General features: G+C 42.4%; 1 protein-coding gene across 7 annotated transcripts in view; it reads right to left on the bottom strand.

The window, feature by feature from the left end:
* Nucleotides 1-22079, bottom strand: part of NUMA1 (nuclear mitotic apparatus protein 1) — an 83545-nt gene that overhangs the window by 10562 nt on the left and 50904 nt on the right. For 5 of the 7 annotated variants that reach the window (XM_074304924.1, XM_074304923.1, XM_074304930.1 and 2 more), the window contains exons 4-16: nucleotides 16189-16268; nucleotides 13280-13362; nucleotides 12432-12512; nucleotides 10821-10908; nucleotides 10197-10323; nucleotides 9556-9713; nucleotides 8925-9042; nucleotides 8694-8811; nucleotides 8232-8372; nucleotides 7573-7695; nucleotides 3302-6511; nucleotides 2662-2703; nucleotides 652-696 (exon numbers count right to left, since the gene is read on the bottom strand). In XM_074304924.1, coding sequence (XP_074161025.1) covers nucleotides 652-696; nucleotides 2662-2703; nucleotides 3302-6511; nucleotides 7573-7695; nucleotides 8232-8372; nucleotides 8694-8811; nucleotides 8925-9042; nucleotides 9556-9713; nucleotides 10197-10323; nucleotides 10821-10908; nucleotides 12432-12512; nucleotides 13280-13362; nucleotides 16189-16268 — 4414 coding nt within the window. The remainder of the gene's footprint in view (nucleotides 1-651; nucleotides 697-2661; nucleotides 2704-3301; nucleotides 6512-7572; nucleotides 7696-8231; nucleotides 8373-8693; nucleotides 8812-8924; nucleotides 9043-9555; nucleotides 9714-10196; nucleotides 10324-10820; nucleotides 10909-12431; nucleotides 12513-13279; nucleotides 13363-16188; nucleotides 16269-22079) is intronic. The other 2 variants (XM_074304929.1, XM_074304928.1) reach the window with 1 other exon arrangement.

The raw sequence follows: 22079 nt of genomic DNA, 5'->3' as shown, positions 1-22079 counted from the left end.
AAGCATACTTGGTGTCATCCTCCATGTGTCCCTCTTCCTCTCTGCTTCCAATCAGTTGCCAAAAGCTTGCCGTCCGTCTATTACCAAGCCCCCTCTATTTACACATCCCCAGGATTTGTTTAAGCCTTCAACTACTTCTTATCCGGATTCTTGTTAATTGTACCACAGCCCTATTTAAACTCAAGAGGCTTCCTCGCCTTTAAAGATAAGATATAGACTGACCTTGACCATGAAAGTCTTTTATAATCTAGGTTCTAGTTTACTTCTCTAGATATTTTACACTAACAATCTCTCATCATCTATTCAACGTTCGATTCAAATTGGTTTACTTGCTACCAGAATTTCAGGCATATCCTACCAATGGGTGGTGGTATTTGACTAGAGCTGATGAAGGAAAAAGGAAAATGCCAATCTTTTTCTCAGAGCAGTTCCTCCTCTGGACTCAATGACCCCTGTACCAGAGTCAGGTGACCTTTGGAGATGTACAGAGGTAAGGGCACCCTTAGTACCCTTAGTATCACAACCACTTTCTTGATCTCTTCTCCCATGCCCACCCCCACCTTGACACAGAGGCAGGACTTAGGACTGGCTAGAAACATTATCTTTGTTCTTGGTACAAAGTCAGTACCCTTCCCTGCTCTTACAACTTACTTTCAGATTTTGTTGCTGGATCAGTTTCTTATTCAGTTCCTCCACCTAGAGAAAAGGAAGGTAGGTGGATAGGAAGAAAGAGAAAGGATTAAGATGAGCTTTCCCCATTCAGGTCCAGAGACCAGGTTTTAAATGCCTATCTAATAAGCATGCAAACAAGGGCCCAAATCTGGAGACCTGATCTAGGAGTGAGGTGGTGATACAATATAACAGCCTCTTCTGCACCAGTAGCTGCAGAGTTCAAAGTGGATATAACCTGTATTATGTGTTACCATTTTTTTCCTCCTGCACCCCCAACCCACTCTTCCTCTGTACCCAATCAAGATATAGATTTACCACCCCTCCCCAACCCCAGGCAAAGCCTGAAAAATTATATTTAAACAACTGATATAACATATTGGCAGATGTAGCTGTTGTATGCTTCACCTTTACCTCAGACACCTATATTCCCAAACTGTAGTAGGGAAATCACCTCCCCTGCCTCCCCTTCTTATATCAATTAATCTCTAAACTTCAGCCCCACCCCAAAAAGTACCAAAGCCAAAGCTGATGCAAACATCGACCAATATCTAAGCCTTTTCTTCCAATCTACTGTTCACTCTGATTCCTACTTAACAGCCAGGCAAGTTGCCAAGAGCATTAGTAACTTGAGATGCAGAGGTTAGTATTAGGGTTAGGGATAGAGAAGATGCTGGATGAAGGGCAAAAGCTACCTAGGAAGCACTACAAGTTAGCAGCACCCAGATTCCACAAAGAGAGAGGAACAAAATCCCCAGTGAATAAACTCAGAGAGGATATTGAGATAGGGATAGGGAGGTGTCTTCACTGTCAACTCTTTGTTATCCAAAGAATTGACTGTCCATGGGCTCCATGGCAGGGATATGCTTCCTCTCTGTTGGCCCAGCTGTTGGCTTGGGAAGGGCACTGATGAGTTACTACTACCTTCAGCACAGGAGAGTGGTCTCTTCCCTGAGATGTTTCCAACAGGAAGCAGCGATGTCAGCCTATGACAAAACTATGGAATCCCTCTAAGAGAGGAAGCCTAGTTTTCCCTGGCCTTGAGGCAGAGTGGAGCTTCTCTGGACAGTACTTTTATGGACATCCATGGGCCCAATTTAACCCCCTGATATATAAAGGCAATACTGGTAAGGGCTGGAGTTTGACCTATATCCTATTTTTCTATTCCTTGTGTCTCCATCCAGATTACTCCTCTTATTGTGCTCTGGAGAAGCAGCCATGTTGGGGATGGGATTGAGTTATGGCTATAAAGGGTAGAAGTCATTTCTTGCTTAGGTTTCTTTACTGCTCAATTCTGCTCCTTTGATAGAACTTGGCAAGAGCAGATTGTAAAGACCTCTCTTCTCCCCACTAGAGTACAGGACTTTCCCCTGCTTTGTTAGTGGTAATATAGTTACTAGAAGGATGGTACTTAAGGCTAAACCCCAGAATTCAAATAATTTTCATTTTGACAATCAGCTAACTCAGGCAAGAAGATCAGAAGGGTTGGAGTGGGGTAAAGAGGGCAATAGAGGACAGGCTTCATTTAGGAACAAAGACTGAAGCTGCAGAAGATGGATTAAGGGAGATAAAAAGGTTGGTTGTCTCCTTGGAGCAGGGCTTGGATAGAATAAACCAAAGAGGAAAGTAAGAAGTTAGCACAAAAATATGTGTGTCTCAGTCCCACCCCACTGGTCTAACATGACAGGGAACATGGCAAATGGAGGAAGTATACTAAGAAAGTTCAAATCTACAGACAGGATTGGAGAAATGAGTTCAAGGCAATGGCCCTATCTCCCTGTGTGGAAGACCCAGCACACTCCCTGGCAGCCCAGGACCTGGGTCTCTTTTCACTGGCACGTCCCTCTCCCCATACCCCATCCCAGTGGAGAGAGAGGAAGCCCCACCGCAGTAAACAGCTGGCAGCAGGAGATGATGATGGCAAGCTGCAGCCAGGGTCATGCATTGTCACCGCTTAAGCAGCCAGTGTTTAGCGGGTACCCCGGGCATTACCTGCTTAGTCTGTTCTCTCTGAAATACCTCTAGTTGCTCCACCTGTGTAAGGGCGAGGGAGCAATAGACACAGTGAGATTAGGTATAGGTACAGAGGGAAGGCATGGTCCTGGTCCTGCTTGCCAGGCTTACCTCAATTACCAGACTTGGGGATCTGGGGTGAGCACCCAAGAGTTAATCATGGGTAAGAGGAGGGAGATCTCTTGCTAATCCTAGGATATTGGCTTCTTGATGGGGGGGGAGGGTGTCCGATCTTTTTTTGCCAGCATCCAGACCCCTGTTCAATGATCTAGTACACCTAAAACACAGGTTTGCCCCAGTAAAACAAGCCAATGGCTTCACCTCAAAGTTTCCTCACTGTTTTTCAGATTGATCATGGATAAAAAAAAAAAAAAAAAAAAGGCTGACAACACCCCAGGACTTGTCAGGAGAAAGAATCATCCTGGAACTAGGACAGGATAAGAGGATCAGGGTCCTCTAGGTTCTATCAGCATTTTCTCTGCTACCCAGGAAATGAGGAGATAGTTGCCAACTTCTTCCATAACCTGAGGGATCTTAAACTGTGATCTCTGAGGGGATGGTGTGGGGTCAACTAGGTCCCCCCTCCTCGGCTTTTAAAACTGAGGGCTGAGCCCCTTACCTGGGCAGTGAGTTTCTGCCGCTCTTCTTGGAACCTCTGCCTCTCTTCCAGGACCTTGCTCTTGGCACTCTCATACTTAGCTGTCATGGTCTCCAGCTGCCGGACTGTGTCCAAAGCCTCCTCTTGGCTCTGGGTTATCTGGGCTTCTGCCTTGGCCCGCAGTGCCTCGAGTTCTTGGGTTCTCCTGAGCTCAGCTTCGAGCTGTTGCCTCCCGTGGCTGGCCCGCTCCCCCAGGTCCCGGTTCTCTTTTGCTAGCTGGCTGTGGGCCTGCTGTAGGGCACTCAGCTGATCGACATAGCCAGCATTCTCTGCCCGCAGCTGCTGGGCTGCCCGGTCCTGCTCTGCCACTTTCTGTCGCAATGCAGCGAGCTCTCCAAGCTCACGACGGGCTCGAAGGAGCTCTGCCTGCAGCGCAGCTGCAGCCTTCTCACCCTGCTCGAGCTCCTCACGGTGACGGCTTTGCAGGGCACTTTGTTCAGCTTCTAACTGCTGATACAGATGTTTGACAGGCAGCAGCTCCCCCACCAGGGCCTGGGCCGCAGTGAGCTCTCGCTGAAGTGAGGACAGGGACTGCTCCTTCTGTGATAACTTTTCTCTCCATGCCTTCAATTCCTGGCCGAGACCTTCCGCCCGCTCAGCCTGGGAGGCCAGCTCCCGCCGGAGACTGTCTGCAGATGTTCGCTGCTTCTCGGCTTCCTCCCGGAGAGCCTGCACCTCAGAGCTCAGAGACGCACTACGCTCTGCTGCCTGCGTGTTGGCATTGATTGTCTCTGCCTGCAGCAGGCGCAAGCGCTCTTCCAGCTTCTGGCTCTTTTCTGACTCGGCCAGCACCAGTTTCTTCAGCTCTTTGCTCTCTCCCTCTTTCTCTAGGACCTGGAGGTTCAAGATAGATACCTCCTCTTCCAGGCTGCCAATAAGGCTGGTATTCCTCTCTGCCTCCTGCTGGGCGCGGGCTACTTGGGCTTTCCACTCTGCTTCGGCCTTGCTCTGTTCCTGAGCAGCAGCTTGGAGGGCAGCCAGTTCTTGGGCACTCTCCTCCAGCTGGGCTTTAAGAGTGGTAGCAGCATTTTCCTGACTGGCCTGGGACATCCGAGAAGCCTCCAACTGGTGCTCCAACTTGGAGATCTTCTCCTCCTGCTCCCGGCACTGCTGCTCTGCTTTGCCCAGCTGAGTTTGCAGAGCCTCCAGCTCTTGGGAACCTGACTCCATGGCCCCAGAGGCACCTGCCTGGGAAACCATCTCCTCCGCCTTGGCCAGCTGTTCTCTCAATTCCTCAAGGGTCCTTTGCAGCTCTGCCCGTTCTGCCCGCAGGGCATTCTCTTGCTTTTGGAGTTGTTTGAGCTGCTGCTCCTTCCTTTCAGCTCCTTCCAAGGCCTGGGCCAAAGCTTCCTGCAGGGCAGCGAACTCCACCCGCTGCTCACTGAGGGAGCTCTGTAGCCTTCTCTCTAGCTCTGCCTTGGCCGCTTTCTCAGCAGCCAGATCAGCCTTGGCCTGATCTCGCTCCTCCCCTACGCGGGTCACCTCCTGCTCTTGCTGGGCACGCTCTTCCTCCTGGCACTCCCGGCTCTCGGCCAGGGCACTGCGTGTTTGCTCCAACTCCCTTGCCAGCTGCTCAGCTTCCTGCTCCTTGGCCTGCAGGGCTGCTCCAGTCCTGCTCAGCTCCTGGCCCTGCTGCTCTTTCAGCTGCTGAGCAGCAGCCTCGAGCTCTCTTGCCCGCTGCTGCTCTTCAGCCAGTTTCTGTAAGGAGCTTTCTTTCTCCTCCTCTGCCTTCTTGGCTGCAGCCTTGAGCTGAGCCACCTCCTCCTGCAGCCTGGAAAGGCCTTCAGCCAGACTGTTAGCCTGCTCCTCCTTCTCCTGGAGCTGCTGGAGGGTGCCTGTCAGGTTGGCTTTGAGTTGGGTGTGTTCTTGCTGCTCGGTGTCCTGGCGCTCCACAAGTGCCTCCAGCGCTGCCACTCTCTCCTGGGCTTCCTGCAGCTGCCGCCGCACTCCCTCACACTGTTCATTTAGAGCCTTCAGCTGCTCCTTGTGCTTGGCGTCACATTGGGACGCCTCCTTCTGGCTCTCTTCAAAACGTGTACGCCAGGAGGATGCCTCTGTAGCCAGCTGCTTGCATTCTCCCTCTGCTTCTTGCTGGGTGGCTGCCACCTTTTCCAGCTCCTGCTGCAAGGCCTCTACTTTGGCCTGGTGCCCTTTCCCAAGTTTCTGGAGCTGAGCCTCCAGACCTTGACGCCCAGCCTTCACCTCTTCCAGCTGCTGCCGATCTTGTTCTCGCTGCCGTGCCAGGCTCTGAGTCTCTGCCTCTAGCTCTGAAATGCGCTGGAGCTGCCTCTCCAGGGCCTCTGCAGCCTGACGCTTTTCATCTTCAAGGATTCCTTTAGTGTTCTGCACAGATTCTTCTAAGGAAAGCAGTCGTTCCTGGAGCTGGGCATTTTCCCGAGCTAGCTCTTCTTTCTCTGCTACTTTCTGTTGCTCAGCTCTTAGGCGGCTCTCCAGTTCTTGGACCTGAGTTTGAAGGTTTTCTGCTGACTTAGCCTCTGCTTTGTGTTCTTCTTGCCAGGCTGTCAGGTCAACTACACGAGCATCAAGCGCCTCCATCTTCTGCCTCATTACGCTCTTCTCCTGCTCAGCCCGTGTGGCACAAGTCTGGGCATTGGTACAGGCTTCTTTAGTGGCTTGGAGCTGTTTCTGCAGAGCTCTCATCTCAATGGCTTTCTCTTTTCCCAATTCTTCCAGCTGTTTCAGGGCTGCATCCTTTTCCTGCTGGGCCTCTTTGCACTCCTCTATAGCTGCTGCTAGCTGCTGATCCTTCATCTGGCTGGTCACCTCCCAATCCCGGAGCTTCCCCTCTTCCTCTTTCAGCTTGCTGCTCAGCTGCTCCACCTGATGCTGGAGACTTTGGGAAGCCAATTCTTGTTGCTGCAGGGTCTCAGTCAGTCGCGTTTGCTCCTTTTCAGCCTGCTGCTTCAGGTCAGCCAGATCACGGTCCTGCTGCTGAAGAGTGGCATGGAGGCTGGCCACTTGGGCAGCAAGCTGGGCTTCCTGGGCCTGAGCCTTCTGCTCCAGCTGCTGCTTCTCTTCCTCAAAGCGGCCTCGCTCAGCTTGCAGCTCTGCCTCTCGTTGACGTTGTTCACACTCCATTTGCTTCACTGTTCCCTGAAGCTCGGCCTCCTTTGCAGCAAGGGTGGCTACCTCTTGTTTCAGGGCTTCCAGCTAGCAGGAAGAAGAGATACACATTATCTCAAAGGAATGAAAGGTGGAAAAACAGGTGATATCTTATTCCTCTCAAAAGTTTGTGCTTGTTTAAAACAAAAAAAGATAGGGTCTCCTAGCCTCACTATGCTGGGAGTTACAAGGACTATTAGTGAGCATGAGTTCATCCTGATTGACACAAGGAATTTTCAACTGCTCCATCTCAAGCCTAGCCTGGTTGGCCCCTCCTTTCTGCAACTTGATATGCCTCCTGCAGCTCCCTTGCTCCAATTCTTTAGGGGGTCATCAAATTAAAGATGAACTTGGTATAGATCTCATTGGCCTAACCTATTGCAGTTCAGAGCTCTATAGCTCAAGGACCCTCCCTCCCACCTTAGCAAGGATTATTATAGGAGTTGAGTCTTCTCAGCTGTGAAGGATAATATGCAGATTACATTCATTACTCCTCAGCCATAGAACAACTCCATGGAGTAGGGAAAGGATAATTACCCCTATTTTAAGCAGACAAAGAAAAATGAACTAAGTTACCCAAGATTTCACATCAAGTAAACTGATGATCTGGGATACCTCTTTAAGTTTCCTGAACCCAAACCCAATACTTTTTTTCTATACCATGTCATCTCTCTATGTGATCTTTTTAGAACCCTTTTTCCTGAGGTAGTCTATATGAACATTTGGAGAGGCAGTCTTGGGGGCAGCTAGGGGGCACATTGGATAGAGCACCAGCCCTGAATTCAGGAGGACCCGAGTTCAAATCTGGTCTTAACACTTAACATTTAACACTTCCTAGCTATGTGACCCTGGGCAAGTCACTTAACCCCAGCCTCAGGGGAAAAAAAAAAAAAAAGAGACCTTGGAGAGGCAGTCATTAACAGAAGCAGGAACTGTTGAGTTGTTAGGGTCTGTGAGTATCCTTCTCTAAGTTCCCTTTCTGGGCAGTAGAGAAACAGACAATTGAACTGCTTTCAGTTCAGTCCCAACCACACTACTAAGACCTAAGAGTCAAGGGGATAAGTCCAGAACAAAGGTCTTGTCCTGACACCACGTCACCATCTCTCTACCTGCAAGATGTCGCCCATCACCTCTCCCTTCTCTTGGGAAGGATTCTTCCCAATCTGTGCCAGCTGCTCTTCCAACTGTGAGATTTTTCCCTGGAGGATTTCATTCTTCTCTTCAAGGCATTTCTATGAAAGACACCAAAATGAACAAAAACATTGAATGGTCAGGGTCCACAAGGCAATCCCTTGAGACTCTTAGGTCTTTTAGCCTCATAACTGAATAGTCAAAGTCAAAGGTCAATCATCATGTAAACCTGTTTATATGGCAGACCTGGAAACAAAATTCAGCTAGTAAACTTGGGGAAAATATCTTAGAAAGTTAGAGCTAAGGTCAGCCCAGCCAATTTCTTCCATACTAAGAGCTATGTTACTCCAGGACACTAGTTCTGCAGAAGTTCTGTTCACAGCCTAATCTTCTCTTCAGACTACTTGTCCTGACCACGTATCTTTACTTCTAAGTGAAACAAGCTCAATAATGTCAGGTTCTTAATTTTTTCTCAAATCACATTATAAGAATCATTCTGATCCTGGCTTAAAATTAAAAGCCCAGAAGAGGACAGCTGGTAAATTCAACTAGGGATGTGCTGGCTTCTCATCAGATTCCTGGAAAAAGATCTTACTTCTCAGGACAACATTTTACTCCCCTGAAGTGATGGTATTACCTTGTCTTGCAGGGTGGTATTGAGTTCTGTTTCCAAGTAAGTTTGTTTCTCTCTCCATTCCTTTGTGGAGCTGTTATGTTCTTCTGTCTGATCATTGAGAGCCCCCTGTAGCTGTAGCAGATGGCTGGCAAAATCTCGAAGCTAAGATAGAAAAAAAAAAAAATTTCTTAAATGTCCTAGGACCTAGATTAGTCATTTCACTTCCTGATCCAATCCCTGTCAGGACCAGAACACTTCCACTTGCACACAGGCCAAGAAAAGGAGACATACTACCACCAACCATATCCCTATTTCAGATCCCATACTTTCTAGAACCTAAGTCACAAACAATCATAGGAGACTGGAAATAAGCACAAGCTCCTTTGCGTCCCATCTACTTTGTTCCAATAGCATCAGAGGCATGTGCCTCATAGAAAGTCATAATGCTTCACTAACATAGCACAGTACCAAAAATTGACACACCTTAAAAGAAAGGTCCCCATTCTCCTCAGATAGCTGGTCAATCTTGCGTTCCATCTGGCTCTTCTCAGCCTTTAAGTCCTGACACTGTTTCAAGGTTTCATGTAATCGTGTGCTCAGACTAGAAGAAGAGGAGAGCAGTGAGTGGGCAGTTCATTTCTTACCTCTGACTGCCAGATTGTGATCCAGAGGAAGCTGGATGTAGCTGGAAGGAGATCAAGGGAAGGAGATTACCTTTCATTTTTGCCACGCAATTCTTCTAGCTCTTTGGACTCCATAGATCCTGTGGCCTGCTTCTCATTTAGGAGAGCCAAGCGATCAATACGTTGCTGCATCATGGAGATCTGTGTGTCTGCCAGGATTGGAGAAGGCAAGAAGAGATGCTCAGAGGCAGGAACCCAAATGGGGCAATTCTTAATACCACAAAGGAGGATGTATATTAGGGGAGGGGTAGAAGTGGGAGTGGCTAGAGGGTATTTAGTCTAAGGTCCAACTGAAAAATAGGGAAATAGTGGATGAGGAGAAAGGAGAGGAAGAGGGGCCCTCCCAGGAAACCAACCTCACCACTCTCTCAATTGGGCTACTTCCCACAATCTGGTAGAGACTAGATAGCCAAAGTCACAGGACCGACCTCCAAAAAAGTCAAAGCCCCGTGGCTCACCTGCCCTCTTCTCTGCACGAACCCAGAGAGCTGGGGACAGCCGAGGGGAGGAGATGGCCTGATTGTGGGGAGAGATGAAGAGTATGCTGAGGGGACATTTCTTAGGTAAGCCCAGTACTCCCTCAGGGAAAGGACCCAACGAAGCAGCCCTCTGTGAGAGGAGGAGATGATAGGCTGGTGGTATTTGCTTGTTTAGCTACTCACCCTTCTCAGCCAAAAGCTGGCAGCTTTTAGTTAACTCCAACTCCAACTCATCACGGCTGGCCCGTTCATCTGCCAGCTGTTTCTTCAACCGCCTCATTTGGAATTGGGGCGTCTGAAGAATATCACCCATTGGAGAAGCAGGAGACCCTGACAAAAAGCTGAGGAAGAGATCCCAGGAACCCCAAATCAGAACATCAGATGTTAAGGCTGGAGGAACCACCCACATTGCAGGAAAGGCAGGGACTAAGCACATCAAATACCAGGATATGACTCTGTGCACCTTGGTTCTGGTCTTAGAATAACCCTGAGGCAAATCTCATTTTCTATTTCTTATTGTCTTTATGGAATGGGAAGAAAACTCCCACACAGATCTCATAAGGAGGAAGAAGACTGCGGCAAATTCAGTTACATTTCTAAGAAAGTTTATTTATGCTCAGCCATTCAGTTTTTGCCTCTGACATGCCCCTGTATTCAATTCCCTACCTGAAATTGAGTAAAAGAGATATTCCTTTGCCCACTGAGCCTCCAAAATATTCCATTATTGTTAAAAGAAGAGGGATCTTGGATCAATTAATGGCTCAATTTCTGGGATACAAAGACACCAGAGTTAAAAGTGAAAATAAAAGTGCTCCAGGACTCACTTGTTTAGGTCTGATGAGGAGCCAATCTTTTGCAGTTCCAAGAATCGAACTTCCTTCTTGCCTTGTTGGGAAGGCACTGGGGAAAACTCATCAGAGCTAGTGCTGGGACTACTGGAAGGGAGAGGAGCTGAGTGAGGAAACAAACAAACAAACAAAGTTAATAAAAGACTAGGTTGGTTCAAAGGAACAACCTGTTTGTGACCCAGAAAAGGACAATATTAATTCACCAAACACAAAACACAGACTACAAACTTGGGGGTTTGCCATCAGGGAGAATAGAATCTTTAAACCAATTCAAACACTGGGGTTGATCTCAATTTCTTAGTTACTAAGATATGAACTGACTGAAGGGGAATAGAGGTAAATCTTGAAGCAGGAATAATGGAGACAATGAACTGGATATTAGGGACATATTTCAATGGATAAAGCAATCAGCCAAAAACTATTTAAATTGTTGCTGAGACAAAGAAGCAAAAGAGCCTTTGGGACAGAAAAGCTGTATGAATTGTATGGATATCTCTCTAACTCTGAGGGCAAAGCAGAAATGAAGACTTAAGAGATCCTGGTTTGTGGCTTTGGCAAAATCTGGACTCTCTTCAGGCCTGCAGATCAAAGCTTACTCACTTTTTTGTAGGAAACTCTTTAAGTTGTCATTCAGACTCAGCCCATCTTCATGATCCAGCACAAATTTAAGGATGGCAGCCAACTCCGACTAGACAAGAGATAGAGATGGAACAGAAAGAGAATGTATACTCAAAGTGTGGGGAATACAAATCGGCCTGCAACTACTCTTAATTTTTTTCCTTTCCCCATTTCCTGTTGAAGAGGTAGCCTGGGACTCAGTTTACTTCAAATTTCAGATAGTCTGCTTTTCCTGATTGGATTCCTCTCTTGTGTAATGATTTCAGGGAAGCAAAGCACCAAGTTTTGCTACACTCTAAAATGTTGAAGTGGAAAAACACCCCAAATGAGACCATGAGAAATATAATCTTCAATCTTTGTAGTTAGAAGTTTATTACTAGTTCTTCACCCCCTACTGCAGATGGTATTTTAACAACCCAGATGTACTACCTGAAACCTTGACAACCTGATGAGCTTAAAGAAATACTGTTTGCTGTCTGAGAATGACCCCTTTAGAGTAGTAACTTTTTGCCTTCTGTTTAGAATAGAAATTCCTTTATTATGACAAATGTATCTCTCTCTCTTCTTTCTATAAATATATGGTCCTGAGGCCATTCATTACTGACCCCTCCAGTATTGGTGTTAGGGGATCAGTCCTGGCCAGTAATAAAACGCTGCTAAAACTTCATTATTTTGATTGCCCTGTTTTTCTCTCACCTGGGCACTTCAATGTCTGTGGTTTAGTCTCCTCTTTATGGAGGGAGGAGGGGGGAATCAATAGACTGCCCCAGAGTTCCCACTCGCTCTCTTTACCTTGCTGGACCAAAGTGTTTTTTTTTTCTTTCTTTCTTTCTTTTTTTTTCTGGCTAACACTTGCCTCTATGTATTGTTCCCCTCCTTAGAATTAAAGCTCCTCTAGGTCAAGGACTATCTTAACTTTTGTATTTGTATCCTTGATGTTTTAGCACAATGCTGAGCATATAGTAAGCATTTCTTTCATTTTCTCATTCATTCATTCCATTCATCCATTCTTTCAAAGGAATCCGGGGGAAAAAAATTAAGGTTTCTTTGAACTAGAGGAGAAAAGAGGAAAGGATCTGTGCATGAGGTTCCAGGGGGCAAGTGGTTGTCAAGTTAAGACATGGGGGATAGAAATCAGAGTAGATAAAGGGTGGGTAGATAGGAATTTAAAAGGCAGAGCAGGATAAAGGCCATTTCAGACAAAGGGAAAAATTATAAACAATGAGACTGAGGATAGGGAGTGTGTGCATTTATAGAGATAGAAAGTAGGTCAATTCAGCTGAGAAGAAAATTTGTGGGGGAATAATAGAGGTAAAAACTAGAAGGTTAGGGTGGCACCCCATGATGGACTATGACAGAAACCTGCTCTGAGAACTATGTCCATTCAATCTATCCCAAATGAAACTAGAAGGCTAACAGTAAAAAAAAAAAAAAAAAAAAAAGGAATGGCAACAACAGCTCCAAAGCAACAGAATAATGTAAGAAAGAGGCCATAGTTTTATTACCCCATCCTCCAGGAGAAAAGATTAAAATTTTAAAATGGGGAAAACTAATTATGAAGCCAGTTCGGTGTGTGGAGAAGCAAGGGCTTACCTGGATTTTGTAGTCAAACTGGTTCCAATCCCTCAGGCTTTTGGAACTCATGGTGGAATGGTATAAGAGTAACATGATCACCTAGAATCAGTTATGAAGACAAGTTCTAAGTCACTCTTTCCCTTCTCCAATGCTCCCAACTTCAGTCTGTATATCCATTTATATACTATAATTACACCAATACCCAGTGGTACTGTCTTGTGTATCTGCCTGCCTTATTGGAACTAAAGTGTAGGAACTTTTGAGGCTAAGAATCTTGTTCTATATTCCTCAGCCTATGTAATAGACAACAGGGCAATCATGGGTCAGCAAACACTGACCGAACACCTATGATCCTGAAATATCTACAATGGAAAAGATCCTACGTTAGCATGCATCATATGTCCAGATAATTTCAGGTCCAGGACTGTGAGGAAGAGGTTTGAGGCATGCTGTATAGAACCATATTATTAAAACCTAATAAACTGAGAGCCTAGATGGGAAATAAACCTAAATTAAAGCTGGAAGGTGACACTGTTCTATTTCTCAAACAAGATCCACCTGCTGGCTTGTTCCTATCTTCTATTCTGCAGATATTGCTGACACGGGGACAAGTTAACAGTATCCCTGAACTGAAAGGAGAATTCACAGATTATGTGAAAAAGACAGAAGAAGCTGTGTCTACTTCAACTTTTCTTTTACCTTCTTCTTTGAGCAGGTAAATGTCTAAACTAGCCAAGGCAGGTAGATGTACAGGCTTTGTTTATTTATGAGAACAGAGAATCACAACATCTCTACATACAGGACTATAGGCTACGAGGTTCTATCCTGCATTACACACCCCCTCAGGTACATGCACCATTAGTTACCTTGGCCAACTCCAACTCCTCTCCATCTTCCAGCTTCTGCACAGACACGAGGCTCTCTGTGGAGGTTTGATGCTTGCGGTTCTCTACAATGACAAAAAGGCAGGAAAAAGGCAGAAGTGAATATACTCTAAATGCTGTGTAAGAAATATGCTAGCCATAATCAAAGTAAACTTCTAGATCTTTTGGAGCCATGAAAATTTTGCCCCAAGTGTTATCTGTCAGAATCTATGAATCATTATGTACTGTTATTTGACATTGAAAAAAAGTAATTCACATCTCTACATTAGAGGGAGTAAAATTAAACCATGTGCATTTATAACAGCTTTATCCCACATCTGTTGACCCCAACTCCAGTGTTCTATCTTATATTTAATAAAGTCATATCCCAAAGTATTCCTCTCTGCCCAACTCCTAGCTAACATGTGAGCATGCTGTATCTCAGCAACTGTCTATTCTGCCTGACCTTTGATTTTTTAGTGACTCCAAACATGATATCCCTGAAAGTCATTGGCCAGTCAATACCAATTGGCTGACAGACTGGTAAACAGAGTTCCAAAGACATCTATATCTCTCTTACAACACTGATCTTTCCCTGCTTGAAGTTGCAGGATTAGTTAGGGAAGACAAACTTGGGGGAAGAGAGGACAAGAAAGAGGAGAAAAGAGTGATAATGTCTACTTTGGCCTGAAATAGTACTACCTATCTAGTGCTATAAAAGCAATCTAAGACTTCTAAGACAGATTATAAAGTCACAACAGAACAGGTTATGAATTCTTATCTGGCCAGGATTTTAGAAAGGCCTTAAAATCTAACTCCACCCTCAAAACTCCTTTATGTTATCATCCATCTCTTCCTCTTTTTATTCCTTATCTCTGAGAAAAGGTGGTCTTTCTCTTTGTTGAGGCTGACCTCTACTCCAATGCCCTTGAATTCATTCCTACTCATCTAGCTTGCTCCACCAGACCTTTCTTTTTTTTAATTTTGAACCTTTGCCTATCTAATAACTTTGTTCACCAAAAAAAAAAAAAAATCATTTGAGCCTACTCTATCCTCTAAAGTTAAAATTCTATCTCTTCTTTCCCTTTCATTGCTTAAATCCTTGAAAACAATTTCTACAATCCCTGCCTTCTTGTCCATTTCCTTAGTAATACCTAGCATTTTCCATCCATTCACTTCTTAAAAGTCACTTGCAGTGACTTGTGATTGCATAAGTAGAACTGCTTTCTTTTCAAGGTTACCAAAAATCTCCTCTTAGAAAAATCAAGTAGTTTTTTCTCAATCTCCCATTCTATTCATGACCTCTTTACAGCTTGACACCATCAACTATCCTCTTTCCTTCTGTATATTTTCTCTTCCTTTTGTTTTTGTGGCATTGTTCTTTCCTGTTTTTTCTACCTTTTCAAGCCATTTTTTATGGTTGGATCATCATCCACCTCCCATCATTGTACAGTGGATACCTCCTAAGAATCTGGACATTCTTCCTTTTAGTATTTTCTTCCAAGATTATCTTGGGCAGTTCAAGGTTCAATGAGCTCTCTAAACAGATGATTTCCTAATCCATATATACTGCTTTAATACCTTTAACTCTAGTCTTTGATTTTCAGCTGTTAATTAGAGAACTCCTAATGGAGATCCATTAAATTCTTCAACTTCCCAAACTTGCCTTTTCTACAAATTAGTGCAACCTTTTTTCAATTCTACTGCCTCATCTCTACCATCCACTGCCTTTTTTGCATGACAATAGCTAAACACTAGCCAAGATTATTAATACCTCTTTTCTGGATTACAGTAACAAATTCTCTCTTTCTGCTTAGAGCCTTTCTACTTCAAATGATTTTTACCACAGTTAACAAATTATCTTCTGAAAAGAGTATAGCCCTGTCACTCTGCTGTTCAAAGAACTTCAGTGTCTCCTCATTGTCACTAGAATAAATTAGCAATGCCTTGGCCTGGCACCAAAGCCCTTCCACAACTTGGCCTTATTCACATTAGTCATCTTCCAACCAAGCAGGAACAGTAGAAGCTCTTGGTACATGATACCCCATCTCTCATTTCCTTGCTAGGAAGCTCTCTGCCCTCCATATCTTCTGCTTCCTTCTAAGCCCTTCTTCGGAGTTACTTTCTTTGATATTTTCCCACCCCCAAGTGCTAGTGATCTCTTTCTCTTCAAATGAGTATAATCTGAATCTTTCTAGTAGATTGTCCTGAGGCTTTGAGGGAGTGCAAAGATTGATAAGTTCTTGTTTTTCTACCTTCAGGACCTAACACCTTACATATAGTAAGCACTTAATAAAAGTGTATTATGAATTTAATGAATAAATTCAGTTAACTAAATTGACCTGAATCAGTAGAAACAATGTGATGTCATGGAAAGTGCTTAGCTCCGGAGTCACATGTTTTGGACTGGATTTAGCTCTGATAATTACTGCAGTCAATGCCCTGGAGTCACAGGGCAAACTGGGTAATATTTCTGAACCTACGTTTCCTCAGCTACAAAACTGGAATTACAATATGCACTACGTACCTCACAGGGTGGTTGTGAAGAACATTGTTTGTGCCTTAAAGGTACTATAGAAATGAGACTTATCTTACTGTTTTTACTTTTTCAAAATTTTTATTTGTTCCAATTCACCTTCCTACAATCATGTAAGAAAAGGGAGATACCCCTTCTCTCCACCCCACTGTTTTATAGATGAAGAAAGTGGAGTTCAGGAGGCATTAGTCATCACACCTACATATCAGGGGCAGCTGTGGGGACATAGCTGGCTCGGTCCTATTTATTCCCACTATACATGAGAACAGGCCTTCTCTTTTCTCCAAAGTCCCTTGCAATGTTCCCTTCTAGCTTCCTGGTCCTCAAGTATAGGAAAAAGAAATTCCTCCTCCAAGAAGATGGGAATGATTCTTACTCTGCATAAAGTTGGAGATGAAGTTGAATCTGTCCAGCAGAGGCTGCTGCAGGATCTGTTGCCCCTCTTCAGTGCCATGTCTAGAGAGAAAGGAAGAATTAAAACAAAGGTGCTTCTTTCTATCCCCAAACGTCTCCCTTCAAATCCTGCTCTGCCTGAGGCCTAAAATCACACAGGTAGGGTAGGCAATCCCTATACTTGTCTCTGCAAAACAGAATAAGAAACAGTTTACCTACCATTCATAGACTTACCTTCTGTATCTAAGATTTGCTACTACATAAAGAAGGAAGAATGAGGGATGGAGCAATGAGTTCTCCACCACTGGAGTTCTTCAAGGAGAGGTCGAAAACCTATTCTTTAAAGATGTTAGAGAGTCAAAGTGCTTTTGGAGCTAAGTTAGATACTCTCCTAAGGTTCTTTCCAGATAGAGTTCTTTTTTTTACATCCTATTTTTAATAATATTTTATTTTCCAAATACACGTAAAGATGGTTTTCAATGTTCACTTTTGTAAGACTTTCTGTTCTAAATTTTTCTCTTTCTCCTTTACCTTTTCCCTCCTCAAGATAGAAAGTAATCTAAGATAGGTTAAATATATACATTTCTTTTAAACATATTTCCACATTTGTCATATTGTGCAAGAAAAACCAAAGGGGAAAAAGCATGTGAAAGAAAAATGTGAAAATGCTATGCTTCAATCCATATTTCATCTCCATAGTTCTCTCTCTGGATGTGATTGGCATTTTTCATCCCATCTAATGGAATTGTCAAGTCTATCACAGTTGACCATTAACAATATTATTGTTACTATGATTCTGCTTCTTTCACTCAGCAGCAGTTTATGAAACTCTTTCCAGGCTTTTCTGAAAGCAGCCTTTTCATCATTTCTCATAGAATAATAATATTCCATTACATTCATATACTATAACTTATTCAATTATTCTCCTCTGATGGACATCCATTCAATTTCAACTTTCCTGACACTATAAAAAAGGCTGCTACAAACATTTTAACACTTGTAGGTCTGCCCTTTTATCATTTCTTTGGGATATAGACTTAACAGTGACACTACTTGATCAAAGGTTATGTACCAGACAAGTTTCTGCTTGATCAAAGGTTATGTACCAGACAAGTTTTTAAGACATTTTTATGATCTGGAGAAGGCTGAGGCCACATGTACTACTTAACTGTACTTAACTAAGTTCTTTGCTCAACAGTCTTCAGTGGTTCTCTATTACCCATTATAAAAATCTTCAGAGACTCACTCATTTATGATCTGGCACCATTGTTTCTATCAGTCATATTATTTATATCAGTTACTCTAAAATTTACTCAAAGTGGGCAATTCTCTGCCTTTCCAAATATTTGCACTTTCATGACTTCACATACATTGTTGCCTCTGTCCTGAATGTTCTTTGTCTTGCTCTTTACCTATTAAATTTCCTATAAATTTTTAAAAAACTAACTCAAATATCACCTATTCCAGGAAGCTCTTCTCACAACTCTTTAGTCAGTTCTAAGTTTTTGCCCTTTGGATCTTTACTTTCTCGTGTTCTTAGTGTTACTACTCATATGTTGTATATTATGATTATCTGTATTGGTATCTTACTAGACTTTCATCTCTCTGAGGAAACTGTACTTTATATCAAACCCTTATATTTCTGCCCATCTCAAACCTGAGCTTTATAAATAGTACATTTGTAGTGGTCATGATTTGTTTGCAATTTTCAAGATTCCAGAGAAATGGAAGGAAGTAATGGAAGAAGGAAGAATGGGCAAGGTTAAAAACAGAGGATAGAAGGAAGAATGATTGGAAAGCTGGATCCGTGAATTCTTGAAGAATTACAGAAGAAAGGGCAAGGCATTAGAAAGTCCTAGACATGGCAAAGGATAACACTGAGTGGCGACTGTGGAAATATTGGGATTTGACCAACAATTGAAAATAAAGCTAAAAAAAGTGGTGCTCTGGAAAGAGAGGGGAAAATTCACCACAAAACAAATCTGAAGGCAAACACAATCTGTGAAAATACCAGTTACATGTTTTGCCAGAATTTGAGTATGAGAATAATTATTCTCTCACTCTCTCTGGTGTTTGCCCAGTAGGCTGCACAAAACGGGAATAGAGCCAACTAAGATGAAGAGGAAAGTTCTCAAATCAGAGTAAACATCAACAGCTTTGCTGATAGCAATGGGGAAAAAAAGGAACAAAAGTTGGGCTTTAACATTCCTTCTTTTCCCTGCTTTAATGACTTCTGCACTTTTACCTGCCCCAACTCAGAATGGCTCTCTCCTTCCATTTAAATACTGAACATCTTTCAAGGACTACTTCTTCCAGGAAATCTCTAGTATGTGAGTCCTAGTCATATTTTCGACTTTTACAACTATTATATCAAAGTCAGAGTTACAAAGTTTTGTACTTAAACCATCTCTAACAATTTAATGTATCTTAGGTTGTAATAAGCTCCTGGCAGGCAGAGATCATCTTATGGATCTTGGTATTCTCTACCACGCCTAGCACAGTGCTCAAGGCATCCTGATTGGCAGGCAAACTCGGGACTAGCTTACACTATGAACAAAGGGGAAAGAAAATGTGATTGGTTAACTCTCATTGCTTTGGTCCTCTGGTAGAGCTTAGCAATAAATCTTCACTGCGTTGGCCACAATAAACACTTCAAAGCTGTCTACTTTGATAGTACTTTTTTTACTGTTTTAAAAATAAAGTTCTAACTTGTCATCCCAAGAAGTAGCAAAGATTGAATTCCAAGTAAGGCAGACCCAATGTTGATCCTTCCTTAGATTGTGAGCTTTCACACACTGAATAAGCCTTTTTCCACCCAACTAAAAGCCCTGCTTAATTCTTACAATTCTTTCCCTTATTCTTCTTAATGATTCACAAATGGAAAGGCTCTCTGAAGTTAGCAAGTCCAAATTGTACTTGAAGAGAAATTCCCTTTTTTGCTTGAGAAATTCTAGTGATGGAAACTCACTACTGCCACTGGTCCAAGCCTAAGAAGAATATACTTAATCCCTTTTTTATAGTCTTGGTTAAAAGGTAGTGATCATGTTTTCCCCATATTCTTTAAAAACAAAAATTGTTAATTTCCATTGACAAGTATAGGTAACAAATATATAAACAAGGGCAAAACAAAGGAATGATGAGTTTTCAAAATGAAAAACAAAAACAGAAATTATAAATTATATATGTCTATAAAAGTCAATTTACAGATTAGCTCCACTCCAAAAAGTGGATGTTCATGCTGCTTTCACCAGTAGAACCTAGTATGTTCCGGCTTTTTTCAATCATTTTTTAGCTTCAACCTGGATTTTCTGGCTATTATTTTGTTCTCATCTTCTATATAATTAGTCAACCTGTATTTGTTTCTGCTGTTCCTTTGGCATAGCCCCAGTGAGCCTCTCTCCTTAGTACCCTTTTTCATTTTTCCTTCTGTTCAATGGTGGGGTTCTCAGCTTCCTAATTTAATTCTTCATAAGGAGGGATTAGAACAGATTATCCCTAAAATTTTTTCCTTACATTTCAGGGCCTGTGAAAGACTTTCCTGTAAGATGCTATATACATACATGCCCCACCAATAGCATATACATATCAAGCAATTGGTTAAAAGATTGTGCTCAGGTTGACACTTCAATTTTTACCCTAACCATCTGTTTATTTAATCAACTTTAAATAATTCCTTTCTCCCGGCCTTTCACTCATGTCTTCCTCTAAGCAAGATTCAATAACAGAGGAAGATATCCAAAAGCCTGAGTAGTTTAGCCAAAGAGAAAGGTCTATTTCCAAAAGGAAGCATACTGTTTACAACATATAATCAACTAACAAAATTATCTTAGTTTTTGTTCCTCTGCAACCTGAACTCAGAGGTCTAGGCAAAACCTTAGGAGGTTCCTTTCTGGCTTCCTTCCAGAAGGTAGTTCTTCAGAGAATGATATTGAATCTTTGGTCCCACCTGCTATGTCCCACTGTCTGCAAAGGTTATCCAGTCTGAGCCAGAGATATATCTACTACTATTATCCCTTTACTTTGGAGATATAGAGCATCATCACTTGGTTGCATACAGTCCCAGTGTAGCCTCATCCCTAAGCAAAAGATCCCCAAGAAAACATAACATGACAATAAAGATGGAACAAAAGTAATTAAAAAAAAAAATTAAACTACAGTCTCTCTTTATTCATTAATCCATTAAGTACCTGTTGAATACTGACTCATGTACATAGTACAATGCTAATTGGGAGAAGTAGTACATAAATAAGGTATTTTAGGCATTCAGGGAAGGGGGAGAGGGGTCTATATGGGCTGAAGACATCTAGAGGATTTAAGTAAGTCTTGACCTATATACTGAAAGGCTGAATATGATTTGGAGAAAGAGGTGAGGGGAAAAAGAGCCCTAGGTGGATTAGGAAAAAATTTTATAAGGAAAATGATATAATGGAAACAGCATTTAAGAAGATTAGCCTGAAATCAACGTACAGATTGTATTAGAAGACAGGCTGTGGTTTTAGGTGAAAAGACCACTTAGAAAGCTAGTACTGTAAATGAAAAACAAAATGATGATGCCCTGGGCAAGAAATGGTAAAGGACAGACACTTTTAAAGAAGACTCAATAGGAGGACAATTGTTTGGCTAGGGTTACAGGTGAGGAGAGGAACAATCAAAAATGACTGAGGTTTTAGGAGAGCACATTTGAAATATCTCTGGAGAAATTTCAAGGAATCATAGAATCAGACTGAAATCTTCTAAGAAAATATGAATGTTCAACAGAAAAAGCCTTAGATTTAATACTTTTTTTTAAAAAAAAAATCCCATCTCTGCACATGGTCTTAAGCAAGTCACTTAAATCCCTATGGACATGTTTCTTTATTTGTAAAATAAGTTATACTAGATGACCTTTGTGGTTCCTTCCAACATTAAATCTATGTATGATCCTATAAGCTCAGAAGGCATCTAATCAAACTTCTTCCCCTCTCCCTCATTCCCCTCCCCCTTTATTCCCAATTCTTTCCTTTATGGCCAAATAAAATAACTCAAATCACAGTTCCACATATATGCCTTTCAGAATCCTTGTAACCAGGAATCATGGTCCTCTTCTTGGTTCTTCTCTTTTCCAGCTAAATACTTCCAGCTTCTTTAACTAATCCTTCCACAACCTAACATACTGTAATTTCATCACCCTGTTTTCTTCTAAAGAACTTCTAGTTCGTTAGCATTCTCTATAAATATGGCTCTATAACTAGATATGACACATGAGGACTTAGTCTAATTCACAAATGCTTGCAGAATTGCTAGACCAATTCACAGCTCTCTCAATATTATAATGTGCTTGCTTATCTTTTCATAAGTCCTCCAATAGTAACTTCCCATCTTTTGACAAACTTGACAACTTTCTGAGTATAAGGTAAAATCTCAAAGAGTTGTTCTGGTGTGTACTTCTCTTAAAAATAATGACTTATAGCAATCTTTCACATAATTTATAGTTTACAATTCTTTTGAGAAGTTTGTTCATCTCTTTTGACTACTTAACCATTTGGGAATGGCTCTTGTCATACCAATGAAATCAGATGTTACTCAAAGATAATGGATGCAAAGATTTAAGTTTGTGCAAAAGATTTCCCATTTCCATGTAAATAAAATGATCTATCATCTCCCTTGAGATTTTGTTTGGTCAAAAATTCTTTCTCTAACCATAGCAGTACTTGACTTAATTTTTAATTTTTTAATTTAAATTTTTTTCTGCCATTAAAAAAAAATCTCTTAAAAATGACCTTTAATACTGTGGCTGTATATCTATTTTTAGCATTTTTTTATATGTGATGTAAGATGTTGGTCTGAGCAATATTTCTGCTAATCTTCTGGGAAAGAGCATTTGCAAAGTAGATA

This window comes from Sminthopsis crassicaudata, chromosome 3, assembly GCF_048593235.1.
Source record: "Sminthopsis crassicaudata isolate SCR6 chromosome 3, ASM4859323v1, whole genome shotgun sequence".
Taxonomy (NCBI): Eukaryota; Metazoa; Chordata; class Mammalia; order Dasyuromorphia; family Dasyuridae; genus Sminthopsis; species Sminthopsis crassicaudata.
This window is presented reverse-complemented; position numbering and strand designations above follow the sequence as displayed.